General features: G+C 36.4%; 1 protein-coding gene across 3 annotated transcripts in view; it reads right to left on the reverse strand.

The window, feature by feature from the left end:
* Positions 1-19,413, reverse strand: part of LOC126335218 (meiosis regulator and mRNA stability factor 1) — a 219,294-nt gene that overhangs the window by 50,659 nt on the left and 149,222 nt on the right. For all 3 annotated transcript variants that reach the window (XM_049998246.1, XM_049998245.1, XM_049998247.1), the window contains 6 exons: positions 18,430-18,756; positions 15,306-15,461; positions 12,379-12,609; positions 12,015-12,212; positions 6,214-6,478; positions 5,529-5,666 (listed from right to left, as the gene is read on the reverse strand). In XM_049998246.1, the coding sequence (XP_049854203.1) occupies positions 5,529-5,666; positions 6,214-6,478; positions 12,015-12,212; positions 12,379-12,609; positions 15,306-15,461; positions 18,430-18,756 (1,315 nt within the window). The remainder of the gene's footprint in view (positions 1-5,528; positions 5,667-6,213; positions 6,479-12,014; positions 12,213-12,378; positions 12,610-15,305; positions 15,462-18,429; positions 18,757-19,413) is intronic.

Consider the following 19,413-nt stretch of genomic DNA (forward strand, 5'->3'; position numbering starts at 1 on the left):
ATTTTTCATAAAACCATACAGTATTGCAATATCAAAAAGACCTGCTGTCGAAAAGGGTGGAAGGATGTAATATAAAAGAAAGGAGTATCAGTGCATATAATAATCCTTTAGTAGTAGTTTCGAAAAAATATGGTGGAGTAAGATTGGTTTTGGACACTTAGACACTTAAACAAAATTTTGTTCAGACAGACAGACCATCCCGAAAATATTGATGAGTTACTCTATAAATTTACAGATATAAAATATATGTCAAGTTTGGATCTAAATTCGGGTTTCCATCAGGTGCCACTTTCAGTTAAGTCTAGAAAATATACTGCTTTTTTGTACAATGGTAAGAGCTTTGGATCATGTACTGGGACAAGAACTTGCATCTAAACTGATAATTTATGTAGATGACATTTTGGTTACAGGGTAAAATTGGGAACAACATTTTTCAATTCTGAAGTCAGTTTGTGAAAAACTAGGAAGGGGGGGGGGGGGGGGGGGACGACGACACTGAAATTAGAGAAATGTAAATTTGTAGTTTCTGAATTAAAATTTATGGGACATGTCACAGACAAGGGAATTTTGGCAGATCCAGAAAAAATTAAAGCAATTTCAGAAATTCCTATTCCTAAGGCTAAAAAACAGTCGTTCTTTGGATTATGTGGTTATTACCAAAAACATAAGTGATCAGAGTCTGAATGCACCATGTTTAAGTCAGAAAACCACTGTTTGGGTTTAGGACAAAAGTTGTCAGGAAAAGTTTGATAAAATTAAGCAAGAGTTGAGGAAGCAACACTTATCACACAGACCTGATTTTAATTTACCATTTTGTTTCAACACTGACAGCAGTAATTATGGGCTTGGAGCAGAGTTATTTCAAGAAAGAGTAGAGAATGGAGTTAAGATATATTGTACCATAGCATTTGCAAGCAGAATGTTGCTCAAGCATGAGAAAAATTACACAGTCACATAGAAGGAACTCTTGGCAATTCATTGGGCTTTTACAAAATTAAGAATTTAGCTTATTGGACATAAAACCATAGTATTTTCAGATCACAAAGCTTTGACTTACTTACAAGAGTGCAAATTATACCATAGTAGATTGACCAGATGGGCAATATTTCTGCAACAGTTTGACTTTGAAATCAAGCACATAAAAGGTTCTGAGAATGTAGTAGCTGATTCACTTTCAAGGTTACCAATCGGGGGAAAGGAGGAGATTTTTGAACAAGAGGAGGAAAAGCAATTTAAGATCAGATACTTGAAAAGTGTGGAAAATGAGAAAACAATTAGAGCTATGCATAACAAAATTGGGAAAAATCAAAATTTAGATCGAAGTTGGAAATTAATCAAAGAATGTTTAGGCAAGAAAGGGTATGAGAAAGTTGATAAATTTTACAAATTACATAAGGGGATTTTATTTCGAAGAACAGACGCAGATTCTGATAATTGGAGACTGTGTTGGCCAGAGACAGATGCTGAAAAGCTGATCACTTACTTACATTAAAATTTTGGTCATTGTGGGATACAGAAGTGCATTCAAAAGATACAAGAAAACGTTTATTTTTACAATATTGGAAAGTACGTAAGAAAAGAAATTGCAACCTGTGACAAATGTCACAGAGAAAGTGAGCAATCAAAGACATGGTGGAGAGATGCAAAACATTATTCCGGAAAAACCTTTACATCTTATCGCTGTGGACTTATATGGAATGTTACCAAAGAGTAAAGGAGGTCACTGTTACATATTTGTAATGGTAGATGTATTTTCAAAATTAATTAAACTATATGCAGTGAAAAAGCCACTAGCCATGAAATTATAATAAAAATTGAAAGAGATTATTTTGCACAGGTGGGTAAACTAAAAGCTATGGTTCACAGTTCACCTCCAAAATTTGGAAAAATTTTATTGAAAGATCAAAATTGAAGCATATACTTATATCTATTGTCCATCCACCAATCCTGCAGAAAGATATGAGGGAAATTGGGAGACTTTGCAGAACCTATTGTAGCCATAAACATCCAACCTGGTTTGAGCACATTCGAAATTTTGAAGATATTATGAATAGCCTACAACATAGTTCCAAAGGATTTTCACCATATGAGATTATGTTTAATATCAGACCTGCAAATCTTACATCAGAACTTATTGGATTTCCTAATTGTACACCTTTAACTATGCAAGAGAGAGAAGATACTGCCAGGGAAACTACGAGGAAACAAGGGGAAAAGAGGAATAAAAGACATAACAACAGGGTAAAATTAACCACTTTCAAAATTGAGGATCTTGTTCTGGTAAAGTCTCATGAAAAATAAAAAATGTTAACTTCAGAAATTAAAAAATTCTTTGATATCTATATTGGGCCTTTTGAAGTCATAGAAAATTCACACCCTAATGCTTATCGTTAGGTATACCCTAAGTCAAACAAATTATTTGGTCCCAGGAATGTTGTCTCTTTGAAACTATATAAACAGAAATCATAATTTCTAAATTTAAATAACCTATTCTCATCCAAAACAAAAGTCCTCCACTGGAATATGCTTGTTAGAACAAAACTACCTGTACAACCAACTATGTATATTTACGTGTATAAATTAATAATTTGAAGTCGCATGATAATTGAAACTGATGAAAAAAAAACTGTTGTAACGAAGAATAAGAGAAAGATTTATTACTACTTTTATTACAAAAAAGTTTCCATAGTGAGCATTTATGAATTTTTTCTGATTTTTGGAAGCTGTCTTCCCTGTGGAGAAGGCATGTATGTGAGGACATGCATGCAAAGATATAAATTTCAAAACCAATTTTAGATAAAGCCTCATGATATTTGAGCAATTTATTATTCTTTATACTGATGTGAGCAAAAGTTCTCTTCACAAGAATGTGCCTTGTAGTAACATTGTTGTAGAGACAAGTGTACATAAATAATTGTAAAAAATTTAGATAATACACATGTTTCTTTAGCTGTACTAACAAAAGAAAGGAAAGAAAATCATACACAAAAAAATGCAAAAAATTCAAAAAGAAAATCATAACTAAAAAAATATGAAATTAAAAAACATGAGTAAAAAAATATATAAAATTCAAAAAGAAAATTCAGAAGTACAAATATATAAAAAAATGCAAATATATAGAAAAAACACTACACTATGTATGTCCAGTGTAATTTTTTATTGTACAATATGTAAGCAAAATGAAATTAACATTAATATGGGGAACAAAAAATTTAATTATGAGAACCAGTTGGTACAAAGTGTGACCAAAGAAGTGGTTGTAGGTAAGTTACTCTAGCAAATGAGTTTTACCTTACTATTATTTTCACTCTGTGTGCTGTATTTTAGAATATTTGTCATGTTGAATAATTTCTTTACTTGAATTTTTCGTGTATGAGATTGATGGGAAGGATCATTGCAACAACAGTCAGTAACGAGTCCACAGATTCAAAGAGTCCAAATTTGGAAGAGGTTATCAGACTTTGTCATTTACGTACTAATTGTGTAATACAGATCCATTACTGAGTGTGGTCGGGATTTTGTTGTACATGTTCATAACAACAAAAGCCCTGCGGTGCAATTGTAATGGATCTGGAGGGATATGCTAATTTGCTTATATGTTTTTATGTTTGAGAGTGACAGCATATTGATTAATATTAGTAGATGTGTAGAAGAATATCAAAGAGACTGGTTACAAGTGGAAGCTTGTGTGTTGTGTAAAATGTGTGAGAAGAAATAAAAACTTTGAGGTTCACCGATGACATTGTAATTCTGTCAGAGACAGCAAACGACTTGCAAGAGCAGTTGAATGGAATGGACAGTGTCTTGAAAGGAGGGTGTAAGATGAACATCAACAAAAGCAAAACTAGGATAATGGAATGTAGTCGAATTAAGTCGGGTGATGCTGAGGGAATTAGATTAGGAAATGAGACACTTAAAGTAGTAAAGGAGTTCTGCTATTTGGGGAGCAAAATGACTGATGATGGTCGAAGTAGAGAGGATATAAAATGTAGACTGGCAATGGCAAGGAAAGCGTTTCTGAAGAAGAGAGATTTGTTAATGTTGAGTATAGATTTAAGTGTCAGGAAGTCATTTCTGAAAGTATTTGTATGGTGTGTAGCCATGTATGGAAGTGAAACATGGACGATAAATAGTTTGGACAAGAAGAGAACAGAAACTTTCAAAATGTGGTGTTACAGAGGAATGCTGAAGATTAGATGGGTAGATCACATAACTAATGAGGATGTATTTAACAGGACTGGGGAGGAGTTTGTGGCACAACTTGACTAGAAGAAGGGATCAGTTGGTAGGACATGTTCTGAGGCATCAAGGTATCACCAATTTAGTGTTGGAGGGCAGCGTGGAGGGTAAAAATTGTAGATGGAGACCAAGAGATGAATACACTAAGCAGAATCAGAAAAATGTAGGTTGCAGTAGGTACTGGTAGATGAAGAAGCTCGTACAGGATAGATTAGCATGGAGAGCTGCATCGAACCATTCTCAGGACTGAAGACCGAACAACAACTTACTACATCCTCAACTTTGACAATGACTGGTTACTGTGAAAATGCCGAGTTGCACTGTGGTTCTGAGTCTGTATTAAACTGCAAGTTAATCCCAGCCCCCACATAGCTTGATGAGTCAGTTCCAAGGTCAAATACAATGAAAATACCACCACCTTTAACAGGACCACAATCAGTGGAGAACAGAGATGTTAAAAAAACAAAAAAATTTGAGCTCTTGACTGTTTCACTTTCAAGAGCTGAAGCAAAGTATGGTATTTTTCTTGTAGACAAAATACATTTTTCACAATTTATGACAAACCCCAAAGGTTCCGATTCAGTGTCACCAAAACTGACGATGTTTCTGATCTCAAAATCTGTCTTTATAGTTTCTACACTAAAGATTTGGAGATCCTGCACAACAAATTTTAAATATCTAATAATACTAAGATCTAAGTCATGGCACTATTGATTTATGATCCACAAGTCAGTTGCTCAGTGCGATATGCTAAGCACCAACGTAAGAGTTTTATACACAATTTTGAATAATCCACTAATAAAATAGGGCCATAGTTGGTGGAAATAATCCCAACATATGTAACACAGGAATTATAAAAAGCTGCAGTGTCTAACAGAACGTACTGTTACCAACTGACTAAAAAAATGAAGCCATTTAAAAAAAAAAAAAAAAAAAAAAAAAAACCACACACACACACACACACACACACACACACACACACACACACACACACTCGAAAACAGAAAGTAAAATTTTTGTACAAAGGATGATGCAAGTGTACAGATAGAAACAAAATGTTCATCAGTAATATATTCTGGATCAAAGTGATTTATTGATTTATTCATTTAGGACATGCAAGGGAAGGGGTGAGGATGGCACATGATAGTGATATTCGTAAGATGACCTTTTTATATCACAAATAGCCACTGTTCTGCGCACTGAGATCTTAGAAGACAGAACTATAATAGAAAAGTGGTGGGAGGAGTCATCAACATTGACTCATTACTGTACAAACTAACACCACTTACTGGAAATTTGAGAGACTAAGTCTTGGTTCCCAGCTGATGTGGTAGTCGCACTAAATGAATGTTTTGTGCTTGAAGAATCAGTTTGTTCTGAAGTTGTAGCTTCCACAGCAACTGGTAGTGATAAAGGCAGACCGACTTCTGTAAAATGACAGTAAAAAAAAATCTTATTTTTATGTACAGCATTGCAAGAAAATTCAGAAGGTTCTTGAAAATAAGTTACTGCTTCCATCAAACAGGCATTAGCGTATTTCTGGAAATCTGTTGACAACCAAACAAAAAAGATCAGCAAGCATGGTACTTGCTTCTGAGGTGTGAAATGTGTATAAACCAAGGTAATGCTTTAGCTTTACTGTGAAGTTCCACTTGTTTCTTTCTTCAGTCCTGAAACAGTACCTGGTAGAGTACATAATAGAAAATACTCCAACCAGCTACAAGGTTGTTTTTTGTTTCTTTGTTTTTAATGAAAAGGAGGGGTTTTCAGGATGTAAGTACAATGCACAGAGCATATTTAAGTGTAACTATGTAATCACAAAAACCTTAGTTATATTTTGTGACACAAAAGTAAAACTTACAAAGAAGTCAAAACTACCAATTGATGGGCTCACGTCCAAAACTAGTAATATATATGATTTTGGCTACAATGTTAAAATCAGTTTACAGATTATGATCAAAATGCTGCACTTGCCTGCCAGCTGAGGATTTACTGCGATGTAAGGATCATTGTTGCAGTCATTTTCATATTCCAGAGTCAGAACATCACCGGCAGCAATTATCAAAGAATCCATGCTTGAAAATCCAAGACTTGCTGCTTGGATAGTTGAGTGATATGTTGTAAAGTACAACTTATTAAGAGATGACAACAGTAAACGACCACCGCTGCCTACCACCAACCAATACACACGCCTTGCAAATTCATAAACAGGCTGCAGTATTACATGTCCATTCTGCACCTGGAAAAAGGTATATTTTGAATTCCAATAATCAACTAATATAAATTCTAGAATACTATGAAACGAACATTATGGTTTACATAAATTTTTTTAATAAGAAATGATGATGGGTACTAAAGGGGGGGGGGGAGAAAGAAAACCATCACCACCATCACAACATTCTCTGCCCATGGATGTGTACTTTAATGAATTTTAAAACATTTATTCACCACATTTCTTGACATGAGTCAAGATGTACATTAAAGTGAAAAGTATTGAGAATTGCTGTAGCTTATTTTGCTTAGTGAAACTAAATTTAACACAGTAAGGATATTTTTGGCAGAAGTGAATTCTTACAAGGGGTAATTGAAAAGTTTAAGCTACACCTCATTAAATTAAGCTGTATAATTAATTTTTTGGTTGTTTGTTGGTACACACTGAAATCTCCACACCACAGTATCATAACAAGCTGCTTCAAGAGCCAAAACAAAACACTGCAGCCCATCACCACTTTAATAAAGGGCTGCACCATGTTGTTTGGCCTCCTCCAGTGTGCTATAGTGCTGTGGTACAGAAGATACTATACTATGAGTATCAAGACTGCAGACGTGTCCTTGCAAATGAAAAATAATTAAAATTCTATGACTTTCCCCTGACTCCTCTTTTACTGTTATTGTTCTCAATATTATTTTTGTGCTGGCATTTAATGAATCCAACAAATTTTGTACATTATGATTAGAAACTGGAAAATGTAGCATCTATTTCAGGTGAAATTCATATTTAAAATAAAATTTTTTTAGTGATTATAAACACACATTTAAAAATGAAGACAAAGCCTTAGTTCTTTGAAACAGACTTTTAAAAAGTGCTGGTTCTGTTTCTTCCTGCCCAATCTGATGATTACAAAAACTGCAGACTTAACTTCAACCTTTTGTGGACTTTCATAGCCTTGCGACCCATATTTGACAACACTACACACAGAACTGACAAGGCAGTTAGCGGAGAAGTAGAACCGAACATATAACTATTTTAACATTATGGGAAGAATTTTGTCGCAGTCAAAAACCATTACAGATTTTGTTTTCCAATCACTATACTGCAAAGTGTGAGCACTATAGGCTATAATGACAAGTAGTTGCAAGTATAAACGAACAAGAATTTTGACCACCAGAAAGGACAGCAGCAGTGCGGGGAAACAACCCCACCTCCCTTTCGCAGAGCAGTAGCCTAAAATAGAACTGACACATTGTCACAGGGACAGCCCATCTCTTCTGGTGTTTTAAGGGGGGTTGGAATTGAAGTCCAGGACGGATCATGATGAGCCACTTCACTTATTTTAAAATAATAAAAAACTATGAGTACTGCATGACACAAAGCACTCTGAACGGTTACCGCCCAACTACTTGTTGAGGTTAGTTGAGTACTGTTAATGATTTTGTTCAGATCCGATCTCTAGCAATATTCAATGCAACCACATTCGAAACATCCACCATCTAATTTGCCACGTTAAAAGTGCCTGCATTGTACTGCCCTCTGAGCTTTAGCTAACAAACATGGATGTTTCTTTGTTATACAAATGCTAGGTCCCACAGCTGAGTATTAGATTGGATAACATGGCGTGTATCTTAACCAGACCATTTAACTATCCACAATTGGCATGGCATCAGACCATTCAATACATTGATACGTCACTGCATCCATACAGTTTTTATGTTGCAAACAGGTTCTTATGCATATTATATTTCCAAACTGGGCTTCAGCATATCACTTACAATACAAGGAACTGAAAACTGTTTACATTTTCAATATTTAGATGCAGAAAATAAAGCTATTTCAAACTCAAAAAAATGGTTCAAATGGCTCTGAGCACTATGGGACTTAACATCTATGGTCATCAGTCCCCTAGAACTTAGAACTACTTAAACCTAACTAACCTAAGGACAACACACAACACCCAGCCATCACGAGGCAGAGAAAATCCCTGACCTCGCCGGGAATCAAACCCAGGAACCCGGGCGTGGGAAGCGAGAACGCTACCGCACGACCACGAGATGCGGGCAATTTCAAACTCATTCTGATAAAATAGTTCATAGTTTACTATGAAACAGCATCTATTAAGAGGAGTTAGAACGGAAAAACTTTTTTCACATTTTCGGATTTTTATTGCATTATAAAATTTGCGATTTTCTGAATAAAATGATATCACTTATAAACTCACATGGGAAGTAATTTTTTTTATTTTTTAAAATAGAATCTGCACCAGTTGAAACTTAAAATTTTTACATGCATTACTTCAAGATCTAATAAAATCAGTAACTTTTTTATGTAGAAGGCTGTGGATTGCTGTGTTGTACAGGTTAACAATGTTGGTCATGTCCAGACGTGGATGGGCACCAGGTTGAGGAACTTTAAACCAAGTCTGAGAGACAAGAAACTTTCTTGTGGTAAAACCACAAGAGGCAGGCTGACAGACAAAATGCTTGACGAACTACAGCAGTATTATGGGAAGACCATTAGAAATACTATTGAGGATTTGTTGAAAATGAAGCAGGCACTATGGGCTACCTTCTTCCACAGACTGTCAACTGATGAAAAACCAGTACACCACCTTTGCTTCCTGGACCTGATTCATGGTGCAATTACCGTAATGTCCAGTTCTCTAATGGTTCATGCAGCCATAAACATTCAATCCCAGCAGCAGTCATGGGTATCATAAAACCTATTTACAGAGACCTGGCAAATCCCATATTACTGAAGAAGTGTCTGCATGGTCAGACTCAAAATCCCAATCAGTCATTCAATAACCTTTTATGGACTCACTCACCAAAATATGTTTTTGTTGGAATGAAGACACTAAAGTGGAGGGTCTCTGTGATGCTGTTATTGCTTTTAATGATGGAAACATTGGTAGGGTGAAAGTGCTACTGCATATGGGAATTAATCTTGGAGCAACCTGCATTAGAGAACTTTAACTTATGGACAAGGTTCACATTGATAAAGCAGTGTATGCAGCACAGTTGACCACTAAGGAGTCCAGATAGATGATAAAAGGAAAAGAAAAAACTCTTAAAAAGATCAAGAGGATGATATACAGTATGGTGCAGGGTGCTTCTGAGTGACTAAAAATAAACTAAGCATGTATTGAGTTACAGCCTTTAGAAACTTTCGAAGCCATTCCTAAAATGTACATTTTCTGTTGCATTTTTCCCTAAATCTCAGAAACCACTTCGAGTAGAGTACTCATATTTTTAGGCCGTATAACATACATATCCTGAGTCTTCTGAACTGAAAGAAGAACATAAAATTATGTATAATTAAAATTATGATAATATACAAAGTACACAAAATTTTAACTGTGTAATTTAAAAAATTGTATTTCCAAAAGCAGTGATTAAATGCAATTATTGTAGTTCAATAGACTCAAAACAGAGTTTAATGTCCTGTAAAAGTTTCATGTCAATGGCTACAGTGGATCCCGAAATACAGGGAAGACAAGTCACTAAATTTAACAGTCAGGATAGGGCGTTCCAACTCCCCTTAAGTAATTGAGGGGTATTTGCATTTTGAGGTAGAAATCACACTCATTTTGCATTTGTCCCAAAAAAGTTTTCTGGGCCCACATTATGATGTATCCCACGACATAACTGACATGTTCAATTTGCCAAACATGGCAGAACAATTCTTTGTTCTTTAAATATTACTATTTCCTGTATTTTTGCATTTTATATTGTTCCTCAGACTTCATTAATAAATAACTACTAATTTTTCTTTACATAATTATCTATGTAGTTTAAAAATATTTGTAGATTTCATACTTAAAGTGGACTCTCAGTGTTTTGGTTTTTTTTTTATCAGGCATTCATATTAAGTGTCAGTCAGGAAAATTTTCAGTGTTTATATTACACTCTCCTGCACATCTCCTAAGTCTGAACACTTATCACCCTCCTTTACATGCATACTATGGTCCCTACTAGTAAGACCTGACAGATCCTACTCTTGAAACTGGATGTCATTTGGAAGGCGGGCCAGTTCAAAAGGCATCTGCACAGTTCTCTCATGCTAAGCTTAATGAATGACTACATATACTGTACTCAAAAGCTATTTGCAAGAGTCAATGCAAGTCAAGAAACCAACAGATTTCTGTCCAGAAAAACAGTCATTAATAAAGTCCAGGAGACACATTTTGGCAAAGACGTGGTTGTTACTTTCCTCGCATACTAAAATTGTGTGCTGGACTGGGACACAAATCTGAGGTAGGAGATGATGGGCAGATCTAAAGCTGTAAGGGTGGGCTGAGTCATGCTTGTCAGTTGGTAGGGCATTACTCCACAAAAGGCAAATGGCCCAGGTTCAGATCCTAGACTGGCATAAAGTTTTAATCCATCATGAATTTTCAAATCAGTACACACACTGCAGCAGAGTGAAAATTCATTCTGAAACAAGGTGTGTACGTAGACAAGAAAAAAATTCTCAGATTTAACCTGGATTTCCTCATTAAAAAAACACTTTCTCAGGTGGAAATAAATGTTTTTCCTGGTGATAATTCACTTTTCCCCAGGTGAAAGTACATTTTTCTGGGTTATGTGACAATGTGTGTGATTATAGTTCCAAAGGAAAATACATTCTCACACTAACATAATTCATCTTGGGTAAAAGAAAATTTACTTTGAAAGTAATGTAAACAGTTGTGATGCCACACACATAGCAACAAGGCCCATGAGAAAGATACATCAACAGCACTTTGTTATTACCAAGTATTGCATAGTCTGATGTTTTGCTCTCAGCAGACACTTGTGTGTGCACTGTGTTGTTTTGTCATAAATGGCTTATTTTCCTTGCAACTAAAGTTTTATTTCGGTGTTATTCTCTCATATGTTTTATTGCTGTCGTGTTATTCTGCAATAGTGGACTAAAGTAATACTCTTTGTTCAAGTATCAGTTCTTACAATGCAAAATCAGATAAATTTAACTGAAAACTACAAAATTCCCAAAGTGTGAAAGTTCTCTGTTATTCCCAGATTTCCCAAAGGCATGTACACCCTGTGAAAAGGTATATGGCTGTTCCGGGAGACAGAACCTACAAGATCTTTATTCTGTCAGAGCTGATTAGGAAAGAATGTTTCATAATTTTCTACCTACAATGCTTTGCTTTAAAGTCTTACAAGCAGTAGATTTTGGGCAGCTGGTGATCACAGTTTTACACATTTGGTGTGGTCTTATATTCACTATGATTATTAGTTTCAGTTCATGCCTACAGGACAAATCACTGAATGTATATACACTGTTAAATACATGGCACATTGTCGGGTTTTTGAGTGAACAACAGTTACGAGAGATTTTTACCATGGCCATACAAACATTTCATTCTACATATTTTCCTGTGCAACTGTTGATAATGATTTAATCCCAAACATGTCCAGGTGTTATTAAGATATTCGTGAAGCTATATGGTATTTTTGAAGATGTTGGATTAAAATTGGATGAAACTGCTTTGAAATTCAATACTATAAATAAATAAGTAATAACTACATGACAAATAATTTCGTTAGCTACTAACCATCAAAAGAACTGCAATGTCTGCAGTCTGCAAATAATCTTCAGATACTGATATAGAGTAGAGTTTGGTAAAAAGCTTCATGAATTCTGGTATCCTCATCATACCATCACTGGTGTTAAGTAGAATGCGCAAAACACGAAGTCTCTCAAGATTGGCAGTGATCTGTCCAGTCAAGTATAGCCGTAATCCAGGAAGAACCTGCAAAAATTTGGATAGGCACATATTACTGTTTTTCACACACTACCCTGAAAATTCACAATACTAATCCCGTTAACTAACGCACGCACGCACGCACGCACGCACACACACACACACACACACACACAAAGCTTTTATGATAGAATACACTGCATCTGCCACGAACCTTAATTGTGGGTGTGAGCAACGAAACCAGCTGCTCAATACTACTGCAGTTGAAATCTTCTGGTCGCAGTGTATGGCCAAAGTGTTGGAGATATGCTGATGGCAATTCTTTCAGTGGTAAAACAGCAGAGCCACTACTGCGCAGGAGTTCTGCCACTTGGTTTGTCAGCACACGGACCGCTACAGGTTGTGTTAACATCACACGTCGTTCACCATCCCCAGCATCCTCCACCTTTTTTCATAAGGGAAAAAAGATAAAAAAAGGATGTTGACACACATGAAACGAAGTGAGCTGCCAATGTGAAGAACACATTGTCTTATGTATGTTGCATTGTGTTTAGTACAACATCATGCAATTTTTCTATTAGGACAATGGTGGCCGAGGATGCAGGCCTTTGGAGGAAATGGATAGTTGTTTAACAAATTGAGATCCAGAGGACCACAGCGCATTCTGCTTGTCTACATGTATACGCCCCCTTTTTTTTATCAAGTCTCTAGGCTCGAAATTTTTTCTCTATCTACAAGGACAAGTCACGTGAAAACCATAAATAAAATAGAAACTTCCACATAGGAAAAATATATTAAAAACAAAGATTCCAAGACTTACCAAGCGGGAAAGCGCCGGCAGACAGGCACATGAACAAAACACACAAACACTCCCGGGAGCGGAAAGACTTCCCTTAGGGGAAAAAAGGACAGGTGTACACTCGCTCGCTCGCGCGCGCGAGCGAGCGAGCGAGCGAGTGTACACCTGTCCTTTTTTCCCTAAGGGAAGTCTTTCCGCTCCCGGGAGTGTTTGTGTGTTTTGTTCATGTGCCTGTCTGCCAGCGCTTTCCCGCTTGGTAAGTCTTGGAATCTTTGTTTTGAAAACCATAAACATATTTATATGTGATTTATTGGCTGAAAGAGGACAGGAGTGTAATATTTTTTGACTGTCTCCCTGACAAACACTTCCTCCAGTGCCCAGCATAAAGGTGGTGTATTTGATTGCATGCTGAAGATCAATTTTTGAACAAATCTGAATATGGCACACTGATGGCATGTAGTGTTGCAAGGTAACACTGCCTCCATCCCAAAAGAGTGTTAGAGTAACATTCCCTGCAGATGTTTTAGTTCTGAAGTCAAATGTCATGGCACCCAACTTGCACACACTTTGTAGAACCTAAGCATATCATGAATAATGTGATGTGACAAGACATGGCTAATGCTCAGATTTATATTTATTTCATCCAACATCACACAGCTATCATCCATGACAATGGCTTCAGTAGCTGCATTACACTGGTGTCACAACACAGAATATGTGACCTATGTGGTGAGCAACTGCTACTAAGTCACGCCGTTTCTGAACCTCTACTCCACTTGCCGTAGTGATAAACATGCCTCACCATGTAGCACTTTCATTTCCTGGTGGTTTTCAATAGATTTTGAATCTGTACTACTCAACAAAATTTCATGACAAAATAATGCTTTTGGTTGGTGCATGTCATGAGCAGGGCTGCCACTGAAACTGGCGTTGTGATAACATTTCACTTTTCTTCAGTATGCTGCCATCTGTTGGGCATTCTGTGCTGGTGACTGCACTGTGAATGTACAGAACAATGGCATAGGAAATTAGTGTTTATTACATTTTTAAGGTTTTCACTCAACTCCTCTTATCCAACATTTAATACTTTCAGGAAAAACCACCTTGGATCACTTTCATTCTCTACATTAATCACTTTTCCAAACTGATGTAAGTTTTCACAATTGATTTTCAGAATCAGTTCCTAACAGACTAACATTTACTGCATGATCTTAAACATGGCCACTAAACAGCAACTGTGTAATTCAGAAGACACTGAAAAATCAGCCAACCAGTTGAAAATAAAGGGTTATTATCCGTTGACTATGGTTTCTATATTTGTAAAAATATCTTCTACAGAACTATTGGCCTTATTACATCACATGATGCAATAGGCGTCACAAGATAAAATATTTTCATGTTACATGTACCTTAAGTCAGACTAAGGCCAACTGCTCATGAGCAGGAAGTCTTTTCTGAAAGTATTCGTATGGAGTGTAGCCATGTATGGAATTGAAACGTGGACGATAAATAGACAAGAAGAGACTACACGCTTTTGAAATGTGGCACTACAGAAGAATGCTGAAGATTAGATGGGTAGATTATGTAACTAATAAGCTGGTACTAAATAGATCTGGGGAGAAGAGGAATTTGTGGCACAACTTGACTAAAAGAAGGGATTGGTTGGTAGGACATGTTCTGAGGCATCAAGGGATCAATTTAGTAATGGAGGGAAGCGTGGAGGCTAAAAATCGTATATGGAGACCAAGGTATGAACACACTAAGCAGATTCAGAAGGATGTAGGTTGCAGTAGTTACTTATAGATGAAGTTTGTGTTGGATAGAGTAGCATGGAGAGCTGCATCAAACCAGTCTCTGAACTAAAGACAACAACAATGCCAATCAACTTTTCCACTGTTTCTACTCCCATTGAATTCTATATGAAAGCATACTTTCTATAGATTCTTAAGCACAATGATACTGATACAGGCCCCCACTGATGGAAGTTATTTTTTATCTTCGACAGTGAGGTAACTTATTCCAAATTTGCCATCCACTCAACTGCTTACTGCATTGGCTGTCTTAACCAAATACTCTCTCACCTTTCCCTTATTGAAGTTATCCAACCCATAAATATGTTTTTATTATCCTTTACCAAACTTTACAATTTGATTATTGTCTGGTACTTTTTGAATAAACAAGCATATTCTCATATTCTCTCTCCAAGCCAACAGGAAAAAGGAAATCAAAGGTCTATAACTTTTGACTGTTTTTTATTTAAAATATTTGATATAATACACTGATCAGTTCAAGTAATTTACTAATTTACTGAAAGCAACATGCTACAGTAGCCACAAGAATACCTTGATAACTTCCGGAATTGCTTCCAATAGCTCTATAAGCTTTGTAAAACCGAAGTCAGCTACACGGCACTGTCGTCCAAAATGGTGGTGGTAGGCAGGAATCAACTTGTTGAACATCAGCTGACATTGTGGTGCATGGCTCAAGAGTTCCACAACCTGATAACATAAATCTCTTAACTCCAAATTCCAGAGACATTTTATTAGAAGTTGAAATATCACAATATCCACTGGGAATTATACAAAATTCTGAAGTGGTTGTAAATGTCAAACTGACAGCTCCTTTGATCCGTGTTAATCTTAAATTATTCTTAGACATTCAAATACAAAAATTGTTCTGGGTATGTAACAGCTAAAGGTCATTAATTGGGGTGCACATATGTTCATTGCCAATCTTTCAGAGAGAAAAATTGCAAATGCCTGAAAGGTGGGGTGGGGGGGATTGAAGACAACAACAGACTTCCAATTTTAACATAACAAGGCTTGTTGCATAGGAATAGAAGATGGGGTAGACTGGGAAGAGGGCCAGGTTGACCACTAATCCTTTAACTACAGTTGACTTCAGCAAGTCCACAGTAACCAGGCCCTGCAGATCATGGACTGCTTTACAAGTCAACTGGGAAAGATAGACATTCCCTTCAGTGGGCTGCTGCCGCAGTCCAGCCTACTCTGCATGTTCACTGTTTTGCTAAGTTACACTGTTGCGGAGGCAACATCCTTGGTGCTATCTAGTGGGCTTCCTGGAAATTTTTAGTGCAATGTATAGCTGCTAGATACCAAGGGCTTCACTTAGTATTGAGGTACATACAAAGGATTTTGGGCATTCAGTTAGCAGTGTGCTGTGAGCAGAGCCAATCTGTTGTCCACACAATGTGTATGGCCTCCTCTGGCTGTACACATTTCTGTGTAAGATTTTATTTTGAAAACTAGTGATTTTTTTTTTCAGCTGAAAAGCCTTGAAGCTGATATCAAGACAGCGATTTTGAGGTCAGCACTGAAAGTGAATCTGACCGTGATTCATTACCACATTGAAGTGCTTCAGCACAACAATCAACTTCTACAGACCAACTGATGACTTCAGACATACTGAAGTCTTCAAGCACATAGGTTTTTTCTGGACCATTAACAGTACAAGATCTAGCAAAATCTGATGACACAAAGAAAGCAAGGAGGAGAACAAAGAAGGTCCCCACCTCACGAGATAAGACATTGACGGTCCTATGATTTTTATAGTTCAGTTATAATATTGTAAAAACAAAAGACTACTTGTTCCAACTACTTGACATTTTGGATCACTTTCCTAGTGTTTTCATGCAAAATTTACGTCCATTTCAAAACCTGTGTGTAGATGAGTGTCGTCTCCTGTTCAAAGTGATACTGAAACTAAAACAGTATGTTCCAGCGAAGTGAAATTGTTTTGGAATCAAACGTTTTTTGATTTGTGATGTTCGAACAAAATATATTTAGTATTTTATCATTTACTATGGTAGTGACAAAGATGTCACCAAACTCAACCTCTGGTCTGTGGAGGAGTCGTCATAACTCTGAGCCATATTTGCAGAAGGGGCATACATTATTTTGTGGTAATTGGTACACAAACTCAGTACATTTCTGTTGACTGTATGATCTGACAACTAATGTGTGTGGCACTACAGAAAATACATCCCAAAAATAGCAGAGAAACTGTAAAAAGGAGAAATGATATTCGTGTGTTTCAGGGCTAATGTTGGAAATGAAATGGTGTGACAGAAGGGCTGTGACTTCTCATTCAGCAGACACGCACGAGAACTCTAGAATGGACTACAGAGAAGGTGTGAAATGTATGAAATTTTTGGTTATAACTGAACTGAAAAGTTTTCTTCCACCTAATACACACGACTTTGTTCAATGTTTTTGTCTGTACAAACTGTCATCTGATAAGCTGCCTTTTGTGAATTACCAGTTGGGTGTGATTAAGGAAATATTTGTAAAAACACAATCAACAAAAGAAGTTAACTGGGGGCTGCAGCCGAACTAGCAGTCTGAAAAGGCTGACTGCTGGACTTCATTCTCCTGGACAACTGACAAAGTATACAACAGATATACTTGCAGGAAAAGACATAGCAAACGGAATCAGACAAGAATTTTCTGTAAAGCCTGCAAGCAAACATCATGTGAATTTTCCTGTTTTGCTACACATCATAAAGTCAAAAACATATTCCTTGGTGCTGACACACAAGTTATAGCAACACTGTGTGTACAAATATTACACCTATATCTGTGTATAACAAAGGTAAGCAGCAGACACTGTGTTTGTTTCAGCATTGTCACACAATACATCACAGTGTGAACAATGTGTGTAATATTACTGCAGAAACTGAGTTCATTTCTACTGTGTCAATTCATTAATGGGGGTATATAATACACATACCTATTGTTTGTTTGAAATGGAAACAAAATGAAAATGCTCATTTTCGCAAGTTGCAGATTTCTTACGCTTTGTGGAAAATGTTGTACCTGATACTCATTCAGCAATAATAAAATGTGTGTAGTACGTAATGTAATTTAATTTTTGATAGTTTTTGAAAAGAAAGCATAGAAGTAGGCACAAGAATTATGCTTATTTCTGTAATATCATTGGTTTCACAACAAACAGTGTGTTATGTCACTACAATTTCCACTCCATATTTCTGTGGTACTAAAGCAAGGACAAAATAAACAGTGTGGAATTATAATTTAGCATTTACAGTGGTGAAAGCAATAACCTATAACAGAAATATTAAATGTGACCACTATAAAAGACTAAAGAGCCAGCAATCAGTGAATACATCAGCAATTATGATGGCAAAATCAAACTGGGCAGTACACGGCTGAGATCCACCTTTTCCTGGCCAGCCAGCTGCACCCATCCGCAAGATCATCCACTATACACTCAGACCCATTATTAAAGGGTTAAGGAAACAATGGAACAAAAAAGCTATGTGTACATGTCTATCAACTTAATAGTGACATCCAGATAGAATTGTGAAGCTGCTGGTAGAAAGCAGAGATTATTGAGATCTGTATGAAGTGATTTACTATACAGGAACAAACCTTTCTAAAACTAATCCAAAGCAAATATCAGTACCTAATAAAGGTTGTCACATACCTCTGCAGCAAATTGTTTAGTTCTTTTAATTTCTTCAGGTGTCTGATCTCTTCTAGGAAGTGCAACTGTTGCCTCTCCATCTGCTGACTGCTGCATAACAATGACATTTTCTGCAACTTCACTGAGTAGATCTTCGAGCTCACATACACCATAATCTTGCACAGCAAATGGTCGTCCCAAGGTACGTGAAAAATGTGCTGGTAACTCTGACACCAAAGCTTGCTTGCTCGCTTGCGACTTAAGGACACGTAGAAGATCTGAAGTAAATCGTCTTATTTGAGCTCTGTGTGCCAATGTAACTATGCGGCGAGAGCCTTCTCCCATTACCTGTCACAAATAAAGCTGACATTACTAAATAAATACAGTGAAACTGTTGAGACAACCACCTTTTGAAATAGTAGGTTTGCAGCCAAATATCTTTTTGGGGTTAACAAACTAATTTCTCTTCCCATAGAGAAGAGACAAAACAGAACTGATTGTATTAATAGCAATGAAGAATGGTAGAGAAATGTACATGAAAATTTAACTATACACCTTTTCAGAAAAGTTCTTGCATGACCACCATGGATTTTGCAGAAATTTTGTGAGAGAATTCGCACATGTTCCCAGTAAATACTGGTGAATTTTTACTTTTGCAAATTTAATACTTGTGGAGATCTAGGCATTTGTTTGACCACATAGTGCAGCTATCAACAGTGCACCCATGAGTTTTCAGCAGCTTTGACATAATACCTTCAGTAATATTTTCTTGAAAGAAGCATGACTAGATCATCTTGTAAAAAAATGTTGTGCTGTCTTAAGCAAAGGAATAAAAAAGATTTCCTGAGCAATTTGCATTTTGATAATTTGAAGCAAAGCTGCCCAAAAAAGAGACACTAAACTGAAGTTAAGCTTTTTATATCTCCACAAGTAATTGTGGGATATACCTGAAAAAAAAAGCATTCTGATAAATTACCAATATAATATCTTACAAATTAAAATTTC

The sequence above is a fragment of the Schistocerca gregaria genome, chromosome 2 (assembly GCF_023897955.1).
Source record: "Schistocerca gregaria isolate iqSchGreg1 chromosome 2, iqSchGreg1.2, whole genome shotgun sequence".
NCBI classification, from domain to species: domain Eukaryota; kingdom Metazoa; phylum Arthropoda; class Insecta; order Orthoptera; family Acrididae; genus Schistocerca; species Schistocerca gregaria.